The sequence below is a fragment of the Odocoileus virginianus genome, chromosome 30, assembly GCF_023699985.2.
Source record: "Odocoileus virginianus isolate 20LAN1187 ecotype Illinois chromosome 30, Ovbor_1.2, whole genome shotgun sequence".
NCBI classification, from domain to species: Eukaryota; Metazoa; Chordata; class Mammalia; order Artiodactyla; family Cervidae; genus Odocoileus; species Odocoileus virginianus.
This window is the reverse complement of record NC_069703.1, coordinates 35,995,158-36,021,002: the sequence shown is the minus strand read 5'-3', so window position 1 is coordinate 36,021,002 and position 25,845 is coordinate 35,995,158. Positions and strand designations below refer to the sequence as shown.

General features: G+C 58.0%; 1 protein-coding gene across 2 annotated transcripts in view; it reads left to right on the top strand.

Moving 5' to 3' along the window:
• The window catches only part of RUNX3 (RUNX family transcription factor 3), a 65,906-nt gene extending 42,024 nt beyond the window's left edge, over window positions 1–23,882 (top strand). For both annotated transcript variants that reach the window (XM_070458949.1, XM_070458948.1), the window contains 3 exons: window positions 4,082–4,186; window positions 15,481–15,639; window positions 20,708–23,882. In XM_070458949.1, the coding sequence (XP_070315050.1) occupies window positions 4,082–4,186; window positions 15,481–15,639; window positions 20,708–21,255 (812 nt within the window). In that variant the 3' untranslated portion in view covers window positions 21,256–23,882. The remainder of the gene's footprint in view (window positions 1–4,081; window positions 4,187–15,480; window positions 15,640–20,707) is intronic.
• Window positions 23,883–25,845: the final 1,963 nt, after the last annotated feature.

The following is a 25,845-nucleotide window of genomic DNA, read 5'->3' as shown; positions in this document are numbered from 1 at the left end:
ATGGCTTATTAGCAGTAATAAGCCTTATGAGGAAATTCAAGCCTAGCATGTGGAAGTGGGAAGGTCTATGATGCTTCAGAGTGAGCTTCTTAATCTTTCTTCGCTCCAGGAACCCCTTTAGCAGTCTCAGAATAGTGTTTTTCAACCTAGAGGGGTGGGACGGAGCAGGAGGCGGGAGGGAAGTTCAAGAGGGAGGGGACACATGTATACCTACGGCTGATCCATGTTGATGTTTTTACACAATAGTGCAAAGCAATTATCCTCTACTTAAAAATAAGTTTTTTAAAAAGTGGATCACCATGAAAAAAAAGTAGGGATGAAATAAAATGCAAAGGATGGTAATGAAAGCCAATTATATTAAAACATAGTTAGCAAAACATTTTTTTTAATGTGATAAATATGCTGCTTTGTTAGCGTGTTAAATAGCAAGATCTAGCAGTGGTTTGATGATGACTGTGACTTTGAAATTGTGACGAGCCCAAAAGATATTTAAAGAAATCTGCGCGATCTGTAATGTGATATGTTAATATCTGTGACGTCTGTTGGCGACAAGGTCACGGAGACTGCTGTCATGCCTCTGTGATTTGTTGCATACGTTCATCCTTCAGAGAGATGCTACATTTCAGGTCGAGGCTAGGGAAGATACAGTTGTTGTCCTTCTCTTGTTTGTTTGTTTTTTTTTTTCTATCCTCAAGCCCGCTCAATTCTCAGAGGCATGCCAAGATAAAAATGCCTCCTTTAGATAAAGTGATCCGGGAGGAGCTCCTTGGGAAGGTGACTTTAAAGTGATGACCTGAAGGAAGTGAGGCTAAAAACAGAGGGCTTCAGTGAGCTGGCAAGTGCAGGGACCCCGCGGCCCATCAGCTCTGGGCTGGCCATCTAAACCACCCTGCGGTACCAGGGAGGTGATGGAGGGGTCAGAAGCCCGGGGACCTCTGGAGAGTGCCCGACTGGCTGGGGAGAGGGTCCAGCAGGGAACGGACCTCAGAATGAGAGGAACCAGTAGTGGGGTAGAAGGGTCCCTGAGTGGGCAGAAAGCCTGAGGCCAAGAGACTTTCTGCACACTCTGTTTCCAGAAGCCAGGGAGAGTGCCCCTGTGGTCTGAGAGTGAGGGGCCAGGCTGGTTTCTCTGGCCCAGAACGCCAGGTCAGATGCAGGTGCATTTCCATCCCTGCCTCCAGCTGCCAGCTCTGGAAAATTCCTCAAGTGAGGCCCCACTCTGCCCCAGTTCGAGTCACACCTCAATTTAAACCACCACCCTTCCCCTGCTCCCTCCCACACGCAGATACTCTCTCCCAGGCTCAGAAGCCCCCGTTGGTGTGGCCCCAAGCAGCCTGGCTGATTTTCTTTTTTTTTTTAATTTTTATCCGAGTATCTTTGCTTTTAGGGGCTTCCCTGGTTGCGACTCCTGGGGCGCAGAAAGTCGGACAGGACTGAGCGACTGAACTGAACTGGTGACTCAGACAGGAAAGAATCTGCCTGCAGTGCAGGAGACCCGGGTTCGATCCCTGGGTGGGGAAGATCCCCTGGAGAAGAGAATGGCCACCCACTCCAGGATTCTTGCCTGAAAGATCCCGTGGATGGGGAGCCTGGTGGGCTATAGTCCATGGCATCACAGAGTCAGACACGATTGAGCTACTAACACACATGTAATTGCTTTACGGTGCTGCGTTAGTTTCTGCCGCAGAGCAAAGTGAATCAGCTCTATGTGTACAGATATCCCTCTTTTTTTTTAAATTTCCTTTCCATTTAGGTCACCGCAGAGCATTGAGTAGACTTCCCTGTCTGTACAGCAGGTTCTCATTATTCTGTCCTGTTTTATGCATACAGTGTATACATGCCAGTCAGAATCCCCCGGTGCATCTGCATCCCGCCCACTCTTCCCCCGCCGTGTCCATACATTTCTTCTCCTCGTCTGTGTCTCTGTGTCTGCGTTGCGAATAGGCTCACCTGTGTCATTTGTCTAGATTTCACATATATGTGCTAATGTACGCTGTTTGTTTTTCTCTCTCTGACTTACTTCAGTCTCTGTATTACAGTCTAAAGGTCCATCCATGTCTCTGCAAACGGCCCGGTTTTGTTCCTTTTTATGGCTGTTTTCTTTTGCTCTGGGTTGCTCTGTTTCTGGGGCTGGAATTTCCACTCCCATCACTAGATCATCAAGTACCAGCCACGCTAAGCTAGCTATTGGTCCCTCCCCCCAACACACACCCCTCCAACTTTTGTCTCCCACCCGTGTGGTGGGAATATGGAATTGGGTCTGCCTGTCTGGGATGGGTGTTGAGAGTACGAGGACAGCCCTGGGGGACACGGGTGCACAGAGCCGTCGGCCCCTGCCCTTGGGGAGTCCCCAGGCCCGTAACTGGGGACCAGAGGTAGGGGTGCTCAGAGGCAAAGCAGAAGGAGGCCAGTTTGACTTGGGGATCAGTGATGCTCGCCGCCCCCCCCCCCAATATATCGTGGAGACTTTGATGACAATAGAGAGCAGGGCAGGAAAGGAGACTCCGACTTCAGGAAAATCGGGTTGCCCTTTGAGGAAAAACTTTACCTTCTACCAGGCCACCCAGTAAATCCCTAGAAGAATCAAAGAACAACGTAGGAGGTAGAGAGGATGATATTGATCGAAGGCACCCTTTATCTGCTTGTTCCACGGGGAAACCTCCCCAAACATGAAAAGACAGGAGCAGTCACAAATCAAGAGGTAGAACTGAAAATGCAAATCAGCTCGGAGTCAGAAAGTGAAATGTAAGGGCCAGTGAAGTGGGAAGCCGATTGCCACAAACAGGACAAGGAAAGTGTTAACAAGCTTGCTAGAGAGTGGTGGGGTTTTTTTTAAGGCATTAAAACCTTAAAACTTTGGAACACCAGGAAGCAGTCATTTGTGTTGGATGAGGACAGATGATAAACATATAAAATGTTTCAGTCTCACTGATAATAGAAGAAAGGTGTTGAAGCTTAGAGCGTTTCAGAGATCTTCTACCTTGATAGACTTGGTCATGAAGATGCTGACAGCATCACAGTAGACCCGGCCCCACACCGATCACAATGCTTCTCTCTGGAGAGTCATCTCAGTAGAGAGATCAGCGCCCCTGAATCCATCTCAGCCCTCTGATGCAATAAAATCATTCACCGCTGCCTGGAACCTAGGCCAAGGAAATAAGCAGAGGTGTAGACAAAGATTTTTATAAACAGAAGGTCATTTTCCTTTTATTTTAAACGGTAACACAAAAATGATGATTTTTGACGTTTTTTTTTTTCCTCCTCAGGAATTTTGAATGGAGACTTTGGGGCCAAATGTTTATCTAAAAATAGAACAGAGTTCTGGAAATAACAGTTGTGTCTACAAATGAAATGTCTAGCTCCCAAATCAGTCCTTTTTCAAGCTGCAGTTGCACACGCCAGTAAGAAATGAGCAGCAGCATAAATACCCAAGATAAGGAGATGGATAAATAAAAGATGAGGCTTCCATGAGTGGAAATATTTTGCAGCCATTAAAAATGAAGTTTATGAAGAATTTTTAATGACATAAGTGCTCATGATGTGATGTTAAGTGAACAGGACAAAAAAAAAAAGAGGGTATGGAAATATTTACTTCATTGTCATTTTTACAACTGTGTAAAAACATACACTCGCCCGAAAAGGGTTGCAGGAGAGAAACCCCAAATGTCAGTAATAGTGTTTCTCTCTGGCTAGTGGAACTGTGGGTGATTTTCTTCTTCTTTTTTTTATATTTTCTGTATTCTCAAAATTTTCTCTAAAGGTTACAAATTATTTTCAGGAAAAAATATATACCGATCCTAGCCCCCATCCCAAAATCCTGAGTGTCTCTGAGGAACAGCACAAAGGCCAAAAAACAGGGTGGCCAGGGTGGCCAGAACACAGGGTCGGGGGAGTGTGATCAAATGGGTACCAGACTTCGGGGGGACCTTGGATGCCAAGCCCAGCAGCCTGAATTTCACCCAGAGCCCTCTCTTCTGCCCCGGGGTCAAAGGAGAGAGACCCGGCCCTTCTGGAAGATGAGGGCTTCGGGCTGTTGTGAATAGCTTCCTGGTGCCAACCTCCTGCCTTTATTCCCCCCCAGGTAAGAGTTTCACGCTGACCATCACCGTGTTCACCAACCCCACGCAAGTGGCCACCTACCACCGCGCCATCAAGGTGACCGTGGATGGACCCCGGGAGCCCAGACGTAAGTGCCAAAGCCACCGGACCAACTGGGCGGGGGAGGAGGGCCCAGCGGGGTCAGCAGGGTCAGGCAGAGGGCGCTGGATCCCTGGAGCCATGGGGACTGCAGTTCTTGCGCACAGCGCTCGCAGCGGCCTCCCTGCGCTGTACCTGTGCTTAGCCTGGGGCTGGAGGAAGCCAGGCTGCAAAGGGGAGGTGACGGATCAGCTTGACCTCCACCCTGCCACCCCGAGGGTTGACTGCCCACTGAGGGGGCGACGGGGGAATGTGGAAAGGAAAGGATGGAAAAGACTGCAGAGAGGGCGGCGTGTGTTTGGGGCAGAGATGGGGCAGGTTGGCTTGACTCCACCCCAGCTTCCTCTGACAGTGTGGGAGGGAGGGAGCACCCAAAGCAGGTGCTGCTCAGGGTTCGAGGCCACATCCCCCCCTCGGAAACCCTTCCTTTGAATCTGTGTGACTTAAGTCTCACAGAGCCCGGATACTCTGACCCCAGGGCCCACCTCGAGAGATCAGGAATGCAGATCTGCTTCTGTTTATTGAGCACATATTCTGTGCAGGGAGCAGGTCATCTATGCATTTTAGCATCAAAGAGGGTTTCTGTTTTGTTGCTTCTGCCTGCTGGATGACCCAGAGTTTCAGATTCAGATTAGGGAAACCAGAGGGGCAGCTGCCACTGTGGGCCAGAGACCTGTGTTTCCTGAATGAATGAGGGAATGAATAAATGAATGAAACAAGCAGCCAGTCATCTCTGGTTGCTTCTTGAACTCAGAGCAGAGTGCTTATGTGGACTGGCTCCGACCTGTAGCATGATCGATGTGTTGAGAGTTGCCATGTCCTTGTCTTTGTCGCCATGGCCCTTTACAGTTTAGAAAACCCTCTCTCGTTTCTTGTCTTATGGGATCCTGAACCAGAGGGTCACTGGGTTCCCAGGAGGAGGAATCCAGCCCTGGGGATGTTGAGAACCTGGCCAGGGCCTCACGCTGTCTCAGGTGTAGGAAGGTGCCCAGTCTTCCCAGAAATAGCTTTCAGTTCCAATTCCAGGGCTGAGTGGGCCTGAGGAAGGAGGCTGGCAAGGGCTATGGCTGTGCGAGGGCACCATCAGTGAGGACCACCCAGGCCTGGCCCTGGGCCCCTGTCTCTTTTGGGGAGTCAGGCCTGGCCCCCCATCTGTCCAGCCCACACTAGCACCTGGCCACTGGAGAAGGGCTCAGAGCAGGGTCTTGCAGCCCTGGAAGTGTTTCCCTGCAGGCTTCTCAAGGCCACCTCCTCCACAGCCCCCTAGGCTCCTGATCACGGTCATCAGGCCCAAGTGATTCACCTCCCATCTGGCACCTGCCCTGGTACCTTCCTGCTGGTTCCTTCCTGCAGGGATTAGATGTGGACGGGCCCATGACTGTGACCTTGGGCTTTGTGACTCGAGAGAAGTCTTGTCTCATTTTTGGTCTCGGTTTTGTCATCTGTGAACCAGGTCAGTGACCCCAAGAGTCTCAAGGCGGTGATGGCTGGGAAGCCCTTGTAAGCCACAGGTGCATAGTACAGAGAGCAGATTCTGACCCGGCTTGCCTGGCCGGGGGACCTTGGGGCAGTCCTTGACTTCTCTGTGCCTCAGCTGCCTCCTCCAGGAAGTGGGATGATACCTCCCAGCCTGCCGGCCAGTGATAGCATGTGGATAGTATCTGGCTGTAGCAGAGGGAGGGTCCTTGTGAGTCTCTGGATCCCTGGTGTTCTGTTAATCCTTGTTGTCTGGCTTCCCCTATACTCCCACCACCACCACCACTGGTCGATGGTGACCTTTCTTGGTCAGCAACAAGGGGGCTGCTGAGAAACCCAGGTCATAGTAGTGGAGGTATTGAGTCTCTGATGAAGGAGGTGCTGTTTTACTGTAAGTCTCCAGGGGCCGAATCAGGATGAATGGGGGCCCCAGTTGGGCTCAGTGTGATGCTGAGCACTAAGGGGCCACTCCAGAAAGCGGCGAGCTTCCCGTGCATAGAGGCAGGCGGGCAGGGGACTTGGAGCTTGGTGGGAAGGCTCCCAGGACCCAGCCAATGCCTGGATCCCTCAGATTCCAGAAGGGTCCAATGCTTGGACCCTCTGTGTTCAGCCCTGCCCAGCACAGAGCTCCCCATCGTCCCTGTTTGAGGCCACTGGATGAGGGTGGAAGCTCAGCTCTCTGCCCCCAGTCGAGTCCTTGTCTGCCCATCTCTCCCTAGGTCTCCCACACCTGAGATGGCCCCTTCCTGGGGTGAGCTGGTCGGGGCAGGGATGGCATAGTTGGAGGCAGCAAGAGGAAGGGAATGAAGTTGGGCTCTCAAAGACCCTGGAGTCAGAAGCAAGTCAGTGTGGGCCAGATCAGTGCTTTTAAAGCAGTTTCTTGAAACAGAATCTTGGTTGTTGTTCAGACGCTAAGTCATATCCGACTCTTTGCAACCCCATGGACTGCAGCACACGCCAGGCTTCCCTGTCCTTCACTGTCTCCAGGAGTTTGCGCAGACACATGTCCATTGAGTTGGTGATGGCATCCAACCGTGTCATCCTCTGCCGCCCTCTGATCTTAGCAGATGCTCGTTTGTAGAAAAGGGTGGATGTGGGAGGCGGCCCTCCTGGTCTCCCTTCAGAGCACCTGTTTGCTCCTCCCCTCTGCCCGGCCCTGGGAGCAGGTCTCCCCAGAACCCCTGGTTCCAGCCCCAACCTGGCCTGCACTCTGCCACCTTTGGACACTGCCACCTCCTTTCTCGGCTTCCATTTCACCACCTGTAAGCGGTCAGAGGCCAGCTCAGCTAGCTGCGTTTGGTCAGTAAGCACTCCCGGGGTGCCGGGCCCTTTGCAGAGTCCCTCTTTTTGTGGGGGAGCCGCACTGTGCGCCACGTAGGATCTGAGTTCCCAGATTAGGGGTCAAACTTGTGCCCCCCTGCAGTGGAAATGTCTTAACCACTGGACTGCCAGAGAAGCCCCCGGAGTCTCTTAATTGATCCTCAACAACCCCAGAAGGAGACAGGCCGGCAGACAAAGCCGCTTGCCCCAGGGCGAGCTTTGGTACACCCTTGGTGCTCCAGCCTGGGGCCCCGGGAAGCCAGGGCCGCGTGGAAGGGCCTTCCACGCTCAGGGTGCTCATCTGTAAGGCGGGGATGGCATCAGCTCGTGCTGTGGGGAGCTGTGGGTGTTCCTTGAGTCTGTCGCTGACTGGCCCTCAAGACTCTCCTGGTGGATGTTCGCTGGGTTTTCCTTCTGGGCTTTTCTCCTGCTTCGGGACCGCCCCCCACCCCTGCAACCCCATGTGAGGGCTGAGCCTTCTGTGGGGGGTAATGGGAGTCGAGGCTGGTCCCGGGAGCCAGGGAGCGGGCGCCTTGCAGCGCCCCGAGGCCTGGCTGTGGGTTCTGTGGCTGGGTCGTTCCCCTCCGCTGCCCTGCAGAGCGTGCCCAGTCTGCAGCCAGGTGGCCGGCTGGGTTTGATGGGCTGGCTTGGTGGCTTCCTGCCTGTGTGGCCTTGGTTTCCGAGGTTCTCGGGGCTGGTGTCCCTCAGTCACCAGGGGCTGGTTAAGAAGCAGGTGGAACAGGATCCAGAGGCATGCTGGCAGGCGGGTTAGTGATTGAGCGGGCCTGGGCTGGACCAGAGTTTGGGAACCGCTCACCCCGTCTCCCAGGCTCAGCGGTGGTGTACTTGGGAGGGCTTCCTTGGTGGCTGAGACCGTAAAGAACCTGCCTGCAATGCAGGAGACCCGGGTTTTATCCCTGGATCAGGAAGATCCCCAGGAGAAGGAAACGGCTACCCACTCCAGTATTCTTGCCTGGGAAATCCCAAGAACAGAGGAGCCTGGCGGGCTACAGTCCACGGGGTCACAAAGCGTGGACACGACTGAGCGACTAACACATACCTGGGAGGGTGGGGCGCAGGTTCACTGAGGCACGGGCCCATCTTGCCCTTAAGGGGGAATGTCTTTTCTTCCCCAAAATATACATGGGATGATTTCAACAAATACTACTTTCCTGGGTCCCAACCATGTATCAGGCATTGTTCTAGAAACTGAGGAGGCTGCGTTGAACCCAGCAGACCAGGTTCTGGCCCTCCTGGGTCTCACATGCTCAGGGTGGGGAGAGATGGTAAGTCATGCTGCTCTCACCATGGCCGGGAGGTCCCAGTCTGATGTGTGACCGGGACCCCTCCACCCTCCTCTCCTCCACCTTCCTTTTGCTTACCCCACCCTGGCCGCCCTGGCCTGCTGACCCGTCGTTGAAGGAGGCAGCTTCACGCTCCGGCCTCTTGGCCTTTGCCCTGCTGTTCCCTCTACCTGGGCATGCCTCTCCCGACACCCCCTGGACGCACAGACATCCCCATCCCCCTAAACTCCCTGGCTTTCGTTTTACTTGTCACCTTCTAAAATGCTATATAGCTCACTCATATATTTCACCTATTTTTCATTTTCCCTGATAACTGTCTGTGTGCCCCCCAACCCTGGGCAGGCAGTGGGGGGGTCCTTTGCTTTGCCAGACATTGTTGTATACCCTGGAACACAGACGTGAGCACATCGTAGGTGTTCAGTAGATACTTGTTGAATGAATGAACGAGGTAAAACAAATGATCAGCTAGTTCCGACTTCTGGTAGTTAGAAGTCTGGCGGAGAAAACTGAAGCTGGGGGAGGGGTGGAGCGAGCAGGGCTGGGACCCACAGGGAAGTCACCTCCTGAAGGGGTGACATTGGAGCAGAGGCCTGAAGGAGGTGAGCAGACAGCCACGGGGGTGGCTGGGAGCTGGAGACAGCGAGGGCAGGTCAAGTGACCCTGAGCCGGCCGCCAACCTCAGGTCGCCACAGTTCCGTCCTCCGCTCCAGGTGTGGGCACCGGAGGGGTGCCCGGCTGAAGGAGAGGCAGCTGCTCCCAGCCCCTGGCTCCCAGGACGCACCCCCCACCCACCCCCAGGGAGTGCAGCCAGCGGGCGGGAAGGGGTTAACCTCAGACCTCCGGGGCTCCCCCCTAATCAGGCCCAGGCCGCTGGAAGCCCCGCTTGTGGCCCCAGGAGGGACCCGCTGGCCCCTCGCCCGCCTGCTTCTCTGCCCAGCCGCCGACCGGCTTTCATCTGCTCACAGGGGGCCGATTCACAGCGGACCACCCCGGGCCCAGCACCCGCCTGCGATGCCGCGCGGCTGTTAAGAGCCGGGTGTAAATCTCCCGACAGGCCACAGAGCGGGCCTCGGGCCCGGGTGCCCCACCCGCGGGGCCGGGCAGACAGTGGCCGCTGTGTCTGAGCTGTGGCTGAACCAGGCCCGGGCCGGGCAGCCGAGGAGGTGGCCGAGAGGCTTCAGATGGCAGGAGAGCCCCGCGGCTGGGGCCCACATTGTCGCCCGCAGACCGCGCCTCTCCCGCGGCCCCACCCAGCGCTGCTGCTTCTGGCTCCCGGCTCCGGTTGGCCTGCTGCCCCCCTTGCCCCCTCCACGGCAGGACGCTGAGCTGGCCTGCTGCCAGCCCGGCCTTGCTGCCAAGGAGCCCAGCTGTCCTCTCTCTCGGAGGTCTGAGCAAGCCAAGACCTTAGCAGCTGGGCTCCACGCACCGCGCTCACCCTTCCGGGTTTGCCCTTTGCCACGGGCCTCCACTGTCCCATGTGGAAAATGGGTGTGATGGTAGCAGCCTCCCAGAGGATCATCACGGCCCTTGGAGATGATACGTGTGGCCTGCCTAGCACAGCGCATGGCCCATCGAAAACGTCCGCTGACGTGGTTGCCATACTCATCTTGGGGGCCTTGTGTTGGGCCAGGGGGATGGCCCTGATGGCTCCCGGGCTTCCCCCTGGAAGCACCAGGTCCCTGGCAGTCCCGGAGGACCCAGTGCTGGCCCAGGAACGAGCGGTGCCCTGGGAGTGGAGAGCAGGAACCGCCCCCCCGCCCCACTGGAACCCAGCCCTGGTCCTCAGGCTTCTGCTGCTGTGACCCCAGGTGAGTCACCCGCCTGGCTGGGATCCAGTGTTCATCCCCCAACTCGGCTCCTTCTCGCACACCCCTGAGGCTGGGTGCACACACCTCCCCCCAGTACTCCCCCCTGCCGGCCACCGACTAGGTCATTGAGTAGGAGCTGTGAATCTCGAGGGCCGAAGCCAGGCCGGGGTTTCATTCTCCCCAGCCTGTCTGCACCCTCGGGAGTTAAGAGTCTGAGCTCCGTTTCACGGATGACACACCAGAGGCCCAGAAGAGAGAGTGACCTGCCCCAGGCACCAGTGGGTGAGAGCTGCCCGGGACAGGCCCCGGGTCGCTGGGCCCTGGAGGCTCACACACGAGGTCGATCCTGATCAACCACCGTGATCCGTGATCACCACGAGCCCTGATCGAGGTGACGTCGGAGGGGCCCTCAGTGAGTTGAGCCCAGCTGCTTGCAGGGGGTCAGGCCGCAAGGTCCAGACGGCAAGGGGGGGACGCCCTCCCCCAGTGTCCCATCCTCCCTCTGTTCTGAAACATTTGGGGGCCCATCCTCTGGCTTAGCCTCAGACCAGGGCTTAGACAGTATGATAACCACTCGACAGGTGTGGAAACTGAGGCCCAGAGGGAGGAGAGGGACTTGGGGGGTTAGAGCAGGGTGTGAGTTTAGAAGGTTGGACCAGTCTTCAGAGCGGGGCGGGGCTTCTGCTGGGGTCCACTGAGACCCTCTCATCTTCCTTTTCCAGGGCCCGTCCTCCTGCACCTACAGGGAGCGGCCCTGGGCCTAGGCTGGGCCCTGACAGCCAACCGTTTGGATCCCCCCCTGGCTTTGCCAACCCAGGCTCCTTCATGCAGGGTGTGCTGCAGGAAGGCATGGTGGCCAGTGCTTCTCTGTGACCTCGATCTTGTCACTGGCCTTCCCCGAGCCTCAGTTTCTTCACCTGTGTACTAGGGACAGTGGTAGACACCCCTTCTCGCTGTTCCCCACCCCTCCTTCCTGCCATGGGGATGACGCAGGTGAAACAAGGCAGAGCATCAAGTGCTGAGACCCTGCAGTGGAGAAAGCGCTCAGAAAGCGTCAGCTGCCGTTTTTCTTTCCCATTTCTGCTAGCTACTGCTCTTAGCCTTGCAGAGGAGCTGTGGGGCTCTGTGCTGGGAGAAGGGGGCTTCCTGGGAAGTTGGTTGGGGTGGGCCTTGGGCTGAGCCCCAAAGAACAGGAAGACTCCTGACAGAGGCTGTACCAGAGCTGCTGCCCTGAAGTGTTTGAGGCAGAGAATACTAGAGAAACCCGGCAGACAGCAGCAGAAGGAGCAGACAGAGGGGCCCCGAGCCAGCAATCCCTGCCTCCCTTCCTTCTGGGGCCGCTTCCTGGCCAGTGGCTAGTTCTTGGAGTCTTAAGTCAGGGATTGTAGAAGCTGGAGGGGCCTCGGGGAGCTGTATGTACAGAGGGGAAACTGAGTCCTGGCGTGAAAGGACTGGGCCCCGGGTGACCCGGTGAACTGGGCCAGGGCTCCCCGCCCCCAGCCCTCACTGTGGGTGCTGAATGAAAGAGGTCTATTCTGAAGGCCCATCTTCTTTCCTCGGGCAAGGGGAGTTCTGTTCTGCTCCCAGTGTGGAGGCCGAGGCCCTGAGGCTCTGAGACTCTCTGGCGCCCTGGCCCCGTCGAGCCGCCTGGGTTCCCCTTCGCCCTCCCTGGCCATGACTTGGGGCGGAAGCGGTTTCCCACGTGCTGTGAAAACTCCTCTCCAGGAAGTCTGCCCTTCGCGAAGGCAGGGTAGCACGCGGTTGGAGCGCGTGCTCCGGGACCACATTACCTGTTTTGTATCCCAGACCAGTCACTTAGCGTAGGGTTCATCTTGAAGCCTCAGTGGCCCCATCTGTATAATGGGGACAAAAGGGAAGTGTCCAGAGAAGGAGCACTGGACTTGGGGTCAGGGGTCTGGGTGCCGACGCCGGCTCTACTGGCCTGGCTTTGTGTCCCAGACAGGACTCCCCGTCCTGGCCTCAGTGTCCTGGTCTCCACGTGGAGATGATAATCCTGCCTCCCTAGGCATGAGCTGGGGTAGAAGTGACCACACAGAAGACAGTGACCTGGGGCGGGGGAGGGTGGAGAGCGTCCAGAGACCTTGTTTGGTCAGCACCACGACCTGCAAGGGCAGCGTGTGGCCCTCCCACTGTGGCTTGGGGTGGGGGAAAGGGGTGTGACTCAAGCGCGGCTACCAGGCTGCGGGCGGTCCTTGAACCCAGGCGGGCTGTGAACCCCGCCCTCCTTCCGCCGGCCCGCGGGCATCTCTGTAAACACTCTGTACTCAGTGTGACTCAGAAACGGGACTCTATCCGCCAGCAACAATAACAGCAGGGCCTGAGGTTTTGCACCAGCTTTTGTGTAGCCCCATTGGCTCACTTCAAGCTTGTGGTTGACTAAGACACCCGGATCCTTTGCACCCGAAGCTGCTGTCAGGTCAGTCTGCGGTCTCCACATCCATCCAGCCGGCTTCCTGCCTGTTGAGATTGTTCTGAATGCATTCATGATCCAGCTCACCCACGTCACCCTGCTGTCTCCAGTGGCCGCAGCAGCCAGGGCGAGAGCGTTGGCCTGCCAGGACCGAGGCTGAGCCCTGTGGCCCTCGCCTAGAGACCCTGTCCCCAAGGATATCCATTAGTCAGTCCTCGGTGGCTCACCGTAGACAGCCAACCAGCAAATGAAACCTCAGACTTGGAGGCTGCCAACTGGCAACCCCTGAGCAGGACACATGCTGCCAAGTGGGTTATTTTGTTGTTGTTGTTGTTTTCAGCACACCAGGCTTCCCTGGTGGCTCAGCTGGTTAAGAATCTGCCTGCAACGCAGGAGACTCCGGTTTAATTCCTGGGGTGGTGAGATCTCCTAGAGAAGGGAACAGCTGCTCACTCCAGTATTCTGGCCTGGAGAATTCCATGGACTCTATATAGTCCATGGCGTCGCAAAGAGTCGGACATGACGGAGTGACTTTCACGTTTCAGTATTTGGGTTAATCGCCAACATACATAATATGGGATATTTCACAGGAAAGCAGGCTTATGGCTTCTGGTAAATTGGAAACTGGCAGCACTGGGCCCACCCCCAGCGGGGCACCAGTCAGCTGGGCTGGATGGCAGCTGCCCCTTCTACGAGCCCACCCTCCCCGGTCTGCCCCAGTCCCCACCCATCCCATCTGCCTCATTTATGAGACTTGCCTAGTCCTCTTAGGCATGAGTTTGCAGCCTCTGCTCCAGCCAGACTCACTCCAGCCCACGTTCTTCCTGTTTCCAGGGGTCCTGGGAGGCAATTGTGGGGCCTGGCTGGTGTCAAGTGGGCTCATTTTGGCTGCCACATATCCCATGGGCCCGGGCCTGGGGCCTCCTTGGAGGAGAAATTGGGTTCCCTGGTTCTTGGTGGCTTGTTGAACCCACTGTGGCCCCCAGGATAGCCAGCTCCATTCCTCAGGGCTCTCAGATGCCTATGTGAGCTGGTGGCAGGGGTGTAGAGCCAGCCTGGGGGCCTGTGGGTACCAGAATCCATTGCATCCTCCTCTGAAAATCGGGAATCAGGCCCATTCTGCAGCCTCCAGCTCTCCAGCTCTGTCCCCTTGTTCCCAACAGCAGTGAAGGGTCCCGTCACTTTCCCAGCCCCCCCCCCCCCCCGCACCCGGTGCCATATTCTGAGACTGTCTTCTCTTTCTGTGTCAAGCTAGAAAATTCCTCATGTCACTGCAGACCCCAGGACTCAGGCGAGCCTTCTGCTCTCCCCCAGCCCATTCCCCATGCTTCTTTTCCAAGAATCCCAGTTCTAGAAAATCCTCCCCACTTCCTCACTGTGTGACCTCAGGCAAGCCTCTTTACCTCTCTGAGCCGCAGTTCTGTTGTCTCACAGAAAGAGGACCAGGCCCGCCTGCCTGTCTCAGCAGGAACTTGGGACACACATGGGCTCAGCGAGGCCAATCTGCCCCCACTCATGGCTCCTCACCATGACCCAGGGTGGGCTCCTGAGGTTTTGCGGAAACTCTGTGGTTTCTCTGAGGTGGGGGTACTCTACTTATCAGATAAGGAAATTGAGGGGCCCCCACCCAGGTGGGCTATGGAAGAGCAAGTTACAGAATGATACAACCAGGCTGAGACCATTCAAGAAAGTTCCATGACAAACTTGCTGTGTGTTTTCCATGCACATGAAACCCTAAAAAAGACCTGGAAAGAAAGACCTCCAAATTGATCACATGGGGATTTCTGGGCGGGATTTAGGGTGGGTCAGAGGAGCTGTTAGCCTTACCTGTAATGCTTTTCTTTTTGTAGATATTCACGTGTTGCTTGTGAAATGTAAAATGAGTAATTGAAAAAGTTGTGCGTGTGTGAGTGTGTGTGTGAGGGGGTGGTCCCTGTAAGCCTGATGTCATTCAAGAAGGCTTGAGGGTGGCCTTGACTGACTGCTTAAAGGCAGGGAGGGCATGGCCATCTTGACCCTGCCAGCTCCTCCAGGGTCTTGGAGACAAGGCTGGGGCCCTTCTCGTGTGGTAATGGCAGAAGGATCCTGGAAAATGCTGGTAGTTTCTCCAAGCTCAATGCCCCTGTCCCCAGCTTCTGGACAAAGACGGGAATCTGGCCCTTCACACAGTGCCCACAGCACTTGCTGGCATCCTGGTGAATTTCCCCTCCTGTGTGAGGCCCAGAGGGGAGAAGGCATGTGCTGGGGGTTCCCAGATAGCACTGGACTGGAGGAGCCGCCATTCCCATTCTGGGCTTTCTTTCTTCCCTCTTGCAGATGGAAATGCTGGGGGCAGGCAGGGAATGCTGGGGGCAGAGAATGGTACCATCCCTGGGTTCTCTCCCTGCCTCCCACGGAGCCTGCCTGAGCCCCTATGCGTGCCTGTTGCCTCCGATTTCCCTTCTGCCAAAAAGTGTAACATAGGGACTTTCCTGGTGGTCCAGTGGCTAAGACTCTGCACTTCCAATGCAGGGGCCAGAGTTCGATCCTAGTCAGGGAACTAGGTCCCACATGCCCCAGCTAAGACCCGACACAGCCAAACAAATAAGTAAAAGTAAATATTTTTTGAAAAGTGTAACGTAGAGGTGTAGGTCACGGGCTTTGATTTGAACCCCAGGTCCAAGATCTTGACTCCACAACCTACTGGCTATGTGGCCTGGAAGCTCTCTGAGCCTCACCTGTGGCGTCGGAAGGTCAGGGTAAGATCATGGCAGCAGCGGGGTGGCCCATACTGACTGTTCTCTGTTCAGAAAAGAGGTTGGTAACGGCCTGTGGGTTCTCCCTGCAGGGGCCTAAGGTTAGACCGCAGGGAGAACTTCCCAACGGAGCGAGGCGTTTCTGCGCACCCTACCCCCCTCCCCGAGACTCTCGGGGATGAGTTGCTCATGGGTTCCATGCTCTGCAGGGCATCGGCAGAAGCTGGAGGACCAGACCAAGGCGTTCCCCGACCGCTTCGGGGAACTGGAGCGTCTGCGCATGCGGGTGACGCCCAGCACGCCCAGCCCCCGGAGCTCGCTCAGCACCACCAGCCACTTCGGCAGCCAGGCCCAGACCCCCATCCAAGGTAGGTCACCCAGCGGGGACGACGGCGGGGGTGGGCGAGGGCCTGGGCATGGTCCCTCTGCTTCGGAGCGGAGCGGAAGATGGGAAGGTCCGTGACTGCACCGCCCTGGTCTTACGACGGAGCGCGGCTGCCCACTTGCTCCGACGCTCGTCCGCTCTGAGGGCCTGCTCTGCCGGGTCCTGGGCTCAGCTCTTCCTTCCTTAACTCAGCAAATAGATACGGCCACCCTCCCTGCGCCATCACCGTGCCCGGCCTCAAGGATCAGTGTGAATGGACAGACACAGTCCCTCCCCTGTGCCCCAGGAGCTCCTTGTCCCCTGCGGGAAATAGCTGTTGGTCCCCCAGCGTGACTGTTAGTGTTGGACAGGACCGGCCTCAAGAGCCTGAGACAGACACTTGTCTCCCGAGGACATGGTGGGCCCCCAAACCTCGCCTTTCTCATCTCAGGAAGGTGGTTGGTTGGATGCCTCTGCCCACGTCTGGGGTGACATTCAGATGATCTCACTGCGCTCAGACAAACTTTGTAAAGTGAGGTTGTAGCCCTGGAGGGACACAGAACTTTCAGCTAAGAAAGGTCCTCACGGACCCAGAGACTTTCCAGACAGGGAGGAGGAGGAGGAGGGCGGCCTCTGGGTGGAGGTGCGGGATGGAGTCTCTCCCCCGTGGCCGGATGGACACGGCAGGAACGTGGGAGCCCCAGTCTCAGGGGGACCGTCCAGGTGTACGGGGCCTGGCGCGCAGCAGGTGCTCCGTGGATGATTGCAGGATGAATATTGCTGTCCAGGTTCTCTTGACCAGTAGGGTGGGGTGCCGGGGGCTGAGTGCACAGCTGACCCTCAAGCGAGGCGGGGAAGGAGCATGCTCATCCCCAGCGCTGGACGGGGGTGGGAGGGCCGGCTGCCATCAGGCACCGCGGGTGTGCGTCCTTTCTCGGTCCCCTGGACTCTGGTTAGATCCCATTTGGCAGATGAGTGAACTGAGGCTTCAGAGGTGAAGGGCCACCCTTGGGTCACACAGACCATCACCTGCCAGATTCAAAACGTCCACAGCACCTGCCCTTGGGTGCCTCCTGTAGTTCTGAAGGCCCAGGCCAGGGGGTCCGTATGGGTCTCTCCATTATGGGAGGCCCTGCCCTCAGCCCTGGCCGTGTGCGCCAGGCACGATGGCACACTGTTGAAGCACCCTGGCAGGAAGAGAAATTTCCTCCCTTCTGCCCTGGGGAGCTGGGCCTTGGTGCTGCTGAGCCCCGAAAGTGGGGAGAGGCCCCCCGACCCCTGTTCAGCTCTGGGCCAGGGGCTGTCCACTTTGAGACACTGAGCAACTCTTGAATCCAGGGCACCTCAGGGTGGAGAGGTCTGAGCTCAGGAGGCAGGGAGAGGTCTTCTGGGCTCGTGCCTACCTCTACCCAGAAGCTGTCCGTGTTTCCGTCACCCACCAGCCGGCCTTTGTGCAGGTAAAGTGGTCTAAGATGCCAGGTCTTCTGCCATGGGCGGGGCTGGAGCCCAGCCAGGGACCCCCAGACCCCAGCAGGTGGACACGTGGTGTCCCAGCCAGCAGCTCCCATGGAAGGAGAGCCCCCCTCCCTTTTCCAGCTGTGTGGACATGGCTTGGGAATCAGCGCCTGACAGAGTCTGAGACAGACCTGCTCACCCCTGTCCAGCCCCAGAGGGCCAGGCCTGGCCCAGCAGCAGGCAGAGGCCCTGCCTCCCCGGGGCCTGGGAGGAGAGGAGGTCGGGCCTATGTGGGACACGGGCTGACCCCACCCCACCCCTTTGGAGTGAGAGGAAGGGCTTCTGACATCCAAGACCAGGGAAGGAGCCTGACCTTTGCAGTCAGGTAGGCTCTGCCAGGCACTGGCTGTGTGATCTTCCGCAAGTTGCTTCCCCTCTCTGAGCCTCGGTTTTCTCATCTCTAAAGTGGGAAGAAGGAGGCATCTGTCACCGAGGGGATGTTGGTAGAGCCAGGCTTGGGGAGTCCCTCTTTCTGACCCTCCCCTCCTGGTGGGACAGATCTCTGCCTTCAGACTCCATCCTGGGGGTCCTCTTCAGGGCGCCCCCCCCCCACTCCTCTTGGTTCCTGTTAACAGCTTTGACCCCCCAACTTTGGTCACTGGCAAGCAGCGCTGAGGCCCCAACCCTTCCATACCCCAGCCCCCAGCCCCCTGGCTGTGGCCGCCCACAATGGGGGCTTCTCACAGCTCAAAGGCCTCATTCAGCCACCACGCAGCAGCTGGGGCAATTTGGAGAAGAAAATAAACATTTCCTCCCAGTGTTGGGATTGGCTGCTCGACAGCGGCCTGGCCAGCTCAGGTTTCCTGGGGCTACTGGGCTGGAGGGAGTGAGGGGTTGGGGGGGGCAGGAGCTGAGGGGTGCTGAGGGCAGATGCTCCCCCCACCACCCTGCCCTGGGAGGGAAGACGGGAGGGGATGGTGGCAGATCCAGGCAGGCCTGCCCGCAGCCCACGGGACCCCCCGAGGGCCACACACACCCAGGCCCACCCGGCACAACCCCTGTGTTTAGCAGACTGCGGTCCTGTCATCGCATCCTGGGGTCCCTGTTTGGGTCCCCTTTGTTTTGAAAAAAGGCTTCCCTGTCATAGGGTCAGCACTCACTTTTCTGAGCTCAGAGCAAGGTGTTAGCCTCATGCTCAGCTCTTCCGAGAGGTGCCAGGCGATGGCCCCAAGGCTTCTCCCCCGGGGTTGGGAGGTGAGGATGGGAGCCAGGCTCCCCTGACCCCCTAGGCTTCAGGGCAGCACTGACCAGTCAAGAGATCTGTTAGGGAGGGTACCAGGTGTGCCAGAAGACCCCAGTCTCCCGGACCCTCGCCCCCCACCTCCCCAACCTGGAGCCTGGGCACAACACTGCATTCTGGTCCACGTCCAGGACCAGAGCCTGCTGCTGAGGAAGCAACCTCCAGCTGAACCGGAAAGACCCCAAAGCCCAGAGAGGTTGCAAGGGTTATCTGAGGCCACACAGCTCCTCAGGCTGATCTGGGAAAGCAAAGCCTAGAGCACCTGCAGCTCTTATCCCAGCCACGTCTCAGGCCCTGCAGACAGTGCCCGCCTGGAGTTGGCCAGGGGAAGGGCTGGGCACCTCCCGAGTCCTCTCTGGCCCCTAGTCTTTGGTGGACAGAGGGCTTGGGAACAGACTGACCTCCCAGTGGAACTGCTGCTGGGAACTCACCCGCCCCCACCCCAACTGCTGCCCAGAGTCACCCCTGTGGCCAGGGTACAAGGAAGGACTGGGGTCAGGGGCTCATCTTTGCTGGGCCCCAAATGGGCCGGTTTTCCTGGGTGCCAAGAGCGGGAGGTGTCACAGCCACAGCGGCAGCACACGCCCTCATCAGGCCCCTGCGCTGTGCCCAGTGTCAGCACTTTGCATGTATTAAATCCCTAGGGCCTGTTATTGTCTCCATTTTTCATGTGGGACAACCCGATGCACAGAGAGGTTAAGTGACTTGCCCAGGGACACACAGCTAGTCAGTGTCAGAACTAAGGTCTGTATCTAAGCTTGGAGACGATATAGTTAACTTCCAACGTGCTGCCTCAGAGATGGGACAGCTACCCCTCAGGCACGGGTAAGTGCTCAGGACCAAGAACCCCTGGATTCCGTGCCAGGTCCCAGGTGCTGTGTGACCCTTCCGCGAGTGCCTCACTCTCTCTGAGTCTCAGGTTTCCTACTAAGGGATTTGGACTCGTTCCTGAAGCCTCTTGGGAAGTTGAGGGTTTGGGAGTCCATGATTACAAAAGGTGAGGCAGAGGCTAGGATACCCGCGTCTTGGAGCCAAACCCCTGGGGGAGTCAGGGCAGGGCTTGGGCTGGACACTGGGTCTCTCTGCGATGTGGGCAGAGTCCAGGCCACCAGACCCCCTCGATCTGCCATCTCACTTTGTTGTGGCGGCAGGTAAGGGCAGCATCTGACCCTTGTCTGGCCACCAGGCAGCTCCAGGCTGCGGGCAGCCCTGGAGATGACCGGCCCAGGGTGAGGCTGGGTGGCAGGCACAGAGCCGCGGTGGACGCGGCCCCCTCAAATGCAGGCCAGACAGCTCCCGTAGCCTTGCTGAGCCCCACTGGGCAGAGAGGTGAGGCGGGCGCACGCACACGAGTACATCCCAGTGGGAGCAGAAAGCAGAGAGCCCCTGACGTTTGTGCAGAGTTCCAGTCCTTTGTGCAACATAGGAGAAGCCATCTTTCTCTCTCTGCCTGTTCCCTTTGTCTGCAAAAAGCAGGACTAATTCCTTATCTCGCAGGACCACCAGAGACCCTCTTAACACCCACGGTCTTCCCAGTTCTTACTTAACCCAGAGGGAGAGAGGGAGGCAGGAGTTGCCGGGCCAGGCTGCTGGGTGGCCGGTGCTGGCCCCGTCCTTGGGGTCCCCGACACCAACAGCCCAGCTGGGGGCCCAGCTTCACCCCCTCGACGGACCTCTGCACGGCCAGGCTGTGACGAGGACTCTGGGAGGAGAGAGACAAGCCCCCCCCCTGCCCCAGTGGGCACCCCCCACCCCCCCAGCCACCCACAGCCCAGACACCTGCTCTTACCTGTCCCCAGGTGGGGGCCAGATTCGGAGTCCGCAGGCTCCAGCCCCCAAGCAGCCCAGAAGGGTCAGAGCAGAGCCAGACCTAGAACCAGGGGGTCCCCCACACGGGCCTATGAACCAGAGCCTGAGGTCCTTTTTGTCTTTTCTTTCTTTAAAAATCAATCTATTTTTTAATTTCTGGCTGCAATGGGTCTCCGTTGCTGCCCGTGGGATTTCTCCAGTTGTGGCGAGTGAGGGCTGCTCTTCCTTATGGGGCGCAGGCTTCTTACGGCGGCGGCTTCTCTTGTTGGCAGAGCACGGGGTCGGTGGCCTTGGCCCGACGGCTCAGTTGCCTTGCTCATGCAAGATCTTCCTGGACCAGGGATCGAACCCGCGTTGCCTGCTATGGCAGGCGAATTCTTAACCCCTGGACAAATCAGGGCCGTCGCCCAAAGTCATTCTTAAAGAAGGGTCCCGGGTGGGACGAGGGTGGGGGGCGTCGGGCTGTGACTGACCGGTCCCTCCTTGCTGTCCACTCCCCCCTCGCCAGGCACCTCGGAACTGAACCCCTTCTCCGACCCCCGCCAGTTCGACCGCTCCTTCCTGCCGCCCCTCACGGAGAGCCGCTTCCCCGACCCCCGGATGCATTACCCAGGGGCCATGTCGGCCGCCTTCCCGTACAGCGCCACGCCCTCGGGCACCAGCATCAGCAGCCTCAGCGTGGCCAGCATGCCGGCCACCGGCCGCTTCCACCACACCTACCTCCCGCCGCCCTACCCGGGGGCCCCGCAGAACCAGAGCGGGCCCTTCCAGGCCAACCCGTCCCCCTACCACCTCTACTACGGCGCGTCCTCCGGCTCCTACCAGTTCTCCATGGTGGCCGGCAGCGGAGGCGGCAGCAGCGGGGGCGACCGCTCCCCGACCCGCATGCTGGCTTCCTGCACCAGCAGCGCCGCCTCGGTCGCCACCGGCAACCTCATGAACCCCAGCCTGGGCGGCCAGAGCGACGGCGTGGAGGCCGACGGCAGCCACAGCAACTCGCCCACCGCGCTGAGCACGCCCGGCCGCATGGACGAGGCCGTGTGGCGGCCCTACTGACCGCCCGCGGCAGGGTGGACCGCTCTCGCCGGCGGCGCGCGGCGGAGGGGAGGGACCCCCAAGAACCTTCCAGACAAGCGCGGCGGGCCCAGCTCCAAGGCTCAGGGCACCAACTGGACTTAACGCTCCGGGGCAGTCGTGGGCCTCAGACGGGTCCACCGTCCCAGGGGGTGGCCCCGGAGCTGGTGGTTGGCTCTAAGAGCGTCTTATCCCAGAGCCACGTCTTTGTACAGAGGGGTGGGGACCTCTCCCAGGACTCCGCCCCCAGCCCAGATCATCTCATCCCACGTCCCTGTGGGAGAAAACCCCCTCCTGCCACCCGCCCACCCCCGCCCCCTGCCCAGGGTGAGCCGGCTGTCCCCAGCTACGCCACTACTGTCAGGGGCCCAGGCCCCCTGGACGGAGACCGTCTCCTTCCCAAAGAGAGGTGGTGTTTGCCCACACGGTTTGCCCTCTTACTCACAGAGCCCTAGAAAGACCTCCCCCCGCCATCTTCCTCAGAGACCCCTCACCCCATGGGCCCAGCCCTTCCCTCCACATTTACACTAGTTGAGTCACAACTGGAAGGTTCCCCCAGCCCTGAAAGGGGGGCTTCCTCATGGTATGGATGAGGAAGCAACCCCTCCAGAGGCCCCGGGGAATTGTTAGCAGAGATGGAAAGAGGACACCCCAGGCCCGCCCGCTGCCCGAGCTCTGCTCCCCCACAACTCGTAGCAGCTAAGAGGCCCCAACCCGGTCCCAGGGCCCCAGAGCAGACTGGCCTGTGACAGCAGGTCCCTAAAGCCAGGGCAGGCACCGGCAGACGGGTCCTCCGTGCACTTTACCAGTCCGAGCCGTTCGCCCTCTCCTCCCTCTAGGGCCTGGGAAGGGTCCCCTTTCCCCTCGGCTGGTCTCCCATGTTGCCATTTTTGGACAGAGCACCAGGACCGGACAGGTCCTAGCAGAAAGCCTTGGGGTGACGGGTCATGGGGTCAGATGTCAGCCTCCCTGTCCTACCTAGGTCCAGCCAAGCTGCACACACCCCTGACGCCCAGCCTCATGAGAAGGCCCAGCCAAACCTCCCAGCCTCTGACATACAACCTTCCATCTTTAACCAGTCTGCTCCCAGAGCAGTCTTGAACAACAACAACAGAAAAGAAAAACCAGTTGTCAAAGCTGGTTTTAGAAAAAGAAGTTTCTCAAACATTTTCAGACACCCCGTCCCTTACAGGAAAAGGCCCCGTGATAGTGAATGATACTCCCCCCACCCCCTCGAGGGTGTGGAATTGTTAGCCACACCCCCAAAAACCTCCTCAAGATGTCACAATCCTTCAAGCAGCATCCTACCAGCTGCCACCAAAGGGAAACCCTGCTGCGGACCAAAGGAAGCGCTGGTGAGAGGCTGGAGTCTTCTGTCTTCGACTCTTCAGGCGTTTGTTCTTGCCAAGAGGGTGTGAGCTGGGGCGAGGTGGCTGAGTGAGGGCAGATCACAAGAGCTGTTAAGAGCTTGGCAGCCTCAGCCCCGGCTCTGTTCACGGGAAGTGCTGCAGTTTGCAGATGGGAAAACAGTCCTGGCCCCCGGGTTTAGGCGCGTCCGAGTGTTCTGGTTCTAGAAAGACATAAGAAACCCATGCCTGAGGGTTTTTTTTTTTTAAATTCTAGAAAGGCAGAAGGGGAACAGGACAAGAAAACTCTAGAAGCATTGGGCAGCATGTGGATTTAGTCGCTGTTTTCGGCCCCGTCTTCTGTGGAGGTGGGAATCTCCTCCACAAAGTGCCCCTTGGCGGTTGTCTCTGTAACAGCACTTGGCCGGCCGCCACCCCAGCCTGCAGCCGCCGGCGGAGAAGCACACGGGGTGCCCACTCAGGCAGGTTAGGAAGTCCTCCTGGTGGTCTTACTCAGCCCCCTCTTGCTGCAGTTTGTCTTCTGGGAAGAAAAGCACGTCTCCATCCTTTAAAACAGCTGCTAAGGGGTTCCACTGACTCCCTCAGGCAGCATGCAGGTTCTGGGGGGGCAGGCTCCCACTCCTCCTCAGGAAGCAGCTACAGATTCACTGCCCCGGTGTCTTCTCTCCTGTTCCCTGTGCTTGTACACGGGCCCCAGGCCCCAGCGGGAGGCACCCTTGGGTCCCCAGGGCCCAGCACTTTGTAGCCCTCCCCACCCCCCCAGATGACTACCCGCTTCCTGATATCCAAGCCCTGGTCGGGGCAGGGACCGGAAAATAAATTGACCCCCTCGCCCCTGCCCAGTCCCCGACTAAAAGTGATGGCAGCCATGCTGAATCTTGTTTTTTAATGCCCGTGGTGGGTGCAGACAGCTTGGGCTGGTAAAAATGGGTCCTTATTTACAAGGCTGCTTTAAAGTCATACAAGGCAAACACACTGACTCAGAAAGCACAAGGAATCAAGGGGTATGGGTACCGTATTACTGTAAGCCTATTGGTGATGGGTACAGGTTGGTTGTGACATATTGTCATGCTGAGATGTTCATACCTGCTATACGCATACCTTCGTAAAACCGTCCCAGGGCTGGGAAGAGGGTGGGGGAGGGGTGGAAACTTGCTTTGCACTATAATTTGCTTGGTGTGTTTGTTTTTAATGCACAACTTGCTTGTACAGTAAACCATCTTCTATACTATTTAACTGTAACATGGGATTTTGACTGATTTGTTAACAATAATAGGACTCTGAGATGTGTCAGAGGACCCTAGTGCCAGACCTCCAGGGCTTTGTGCATTGGGTGGGGCGTTGGGGGGGGGGGGTTGCGGTGGGAGAGGATGGAGCCCTCCCACCATGGCCAGGGAGGAAGAGGGCAGGGCCTGGGGTCAGGACCAGGACTGACCTCGCTGTTTCGGAGACCCCCCACTCCCACCCCCAGCGCCCTGGCCTCCCTGCATGCAGCTCCATCAGGAATGGCCAGAGAGACCACTCTGGGCTAGAACAGCTGTCGAGGCCTCCTCCTGGTGTGGCTGGAACACCGGGAAACTGACGTCTGCAGGAGCCGCCATGCCTCCTCCCCTCACAGGTGAATCCGCAGGACAAACAGGGCCCCTCCTCCAGCTTGTTCCCCAGGCCCTGAGTTAGGAGGGGCCGAGGCGGGTGGACTGTGGCGCGGCCTCAGTGAGAGCCCTGCGCTGGGAGCTGTTTGCTGCAGCACTTGACAATCAGAGGTGCGAGGCGGGCAGCGCCAGCAGCTCACCCAGAGTGCGGATGAGGGGACCGAGGTGCAAAGAGGGGGTGTCATCTGGCTCCGCCTCTCCACAGAGTTGTTTGTGGCTGATGGTGGGGCCCGTGGGTGTGATGGTGTGGGGACCTGGCTGGGCTGCCTCCCTCCCCACCCCACCAGCAAGGAGGCCTGGCGCACCGTGCCTGTCCAGCTGGGATTTGAGGAGGGGAAATTTCATAAAACAGACCTTATTTTTGAGTGAAAAGACTTCAAAAGCTAATCCCAAGACTTTGCCTTGTTCAGTTAGGTTGGTCTGCCCGAAACCCAACACCCAGCAGGAAGTTCCCCTTTCCCCAGCCGAACCCTGATCCCCGCCCCTCTGCCCTGCAGCACCCCTTCTGCCCCAGGGCCAGCAGTCTTCTCTGAGCAGGAGTCCAGCCAGAGCGGCAGGCTGGCTCTGAGTGGCCTCTGCCTGGATGAGCAGGACTGGTCCTGAAGCAGCATCTATAAGCCAACACGCTTCCATGTATGTGTTTGTGTGGGGGCACTTTGGGCTTCCCAGGTGGCGCTGGTGGTAAAGCACCCTGCCTGCCAAGGCAGGAGATGTAAGAGACGTGGGTTCCATCCCTGGGTTCGGAAGATGCCCTGGAGAAGGAAACAGCAACCCACTCCAGTACTCTTGCCTGGAGAATCCCCATGGACAGAGGAACCCGGCAGGCTACAAGGTCACAAAGAGCTGGATGCGACTCGGAAGTGACTTAGCAGGCTTGGAGGGGATGATGGAGGTTCTAAGTGAGCCCCAGTTCAAGCTCCTCCCCGCCGGCCACACCTGGGTGCCGCAGCTGAGAGAAAAGGAGGTGTGGCCTCCACAGCCCCTGACTCAGAGCTCCAGCGCCTTCACCCCAGAAGACACAGACCGGCACACCCAGCTTCCCAGAGGGAAACGGAGGTCCAGAGAAGTGGAGGACTTGCCTGAGGTCACCCTGTCTGGGGCTGAAGGGGCAGGCGCTGCAGTGACTACATCAGCCTGCAGGTGGCAGCAGACGGGGAGCGTGGCCCTTCCCCTTCAGAGAAGGCGGAAAAGGGACGTGGCCTCAGTTACGGCCAGAATTCAGGTTAGGTATTAAGAACTTCCTAACCTCAGGAGGGTCATCCCAGAAGGGCCTGGGAAACGTCTTGATGTGGAAGGAGGATTTTTGTTCCTTCTTGAGCTCTGTGGCCGTGGGAGGTCCCTGTCCCTCTCTGAGCCTCCCTTTTTATTCAGACATTACACAGGCACCTACTATGTGCCAGGTATGTAGCAGAACCCAGGTCCCGTGGTCCCTAGAGGCCCCGCTTTGGGACAGAGGTTTACTTGGCTTGCCGGGAAGGTTGACGTCCCTCGTCCGGCAACCGCAGCTTACTACTGGAGCCCTGGCCCAGGCCCCCCACTCCTGCATTTCCCGT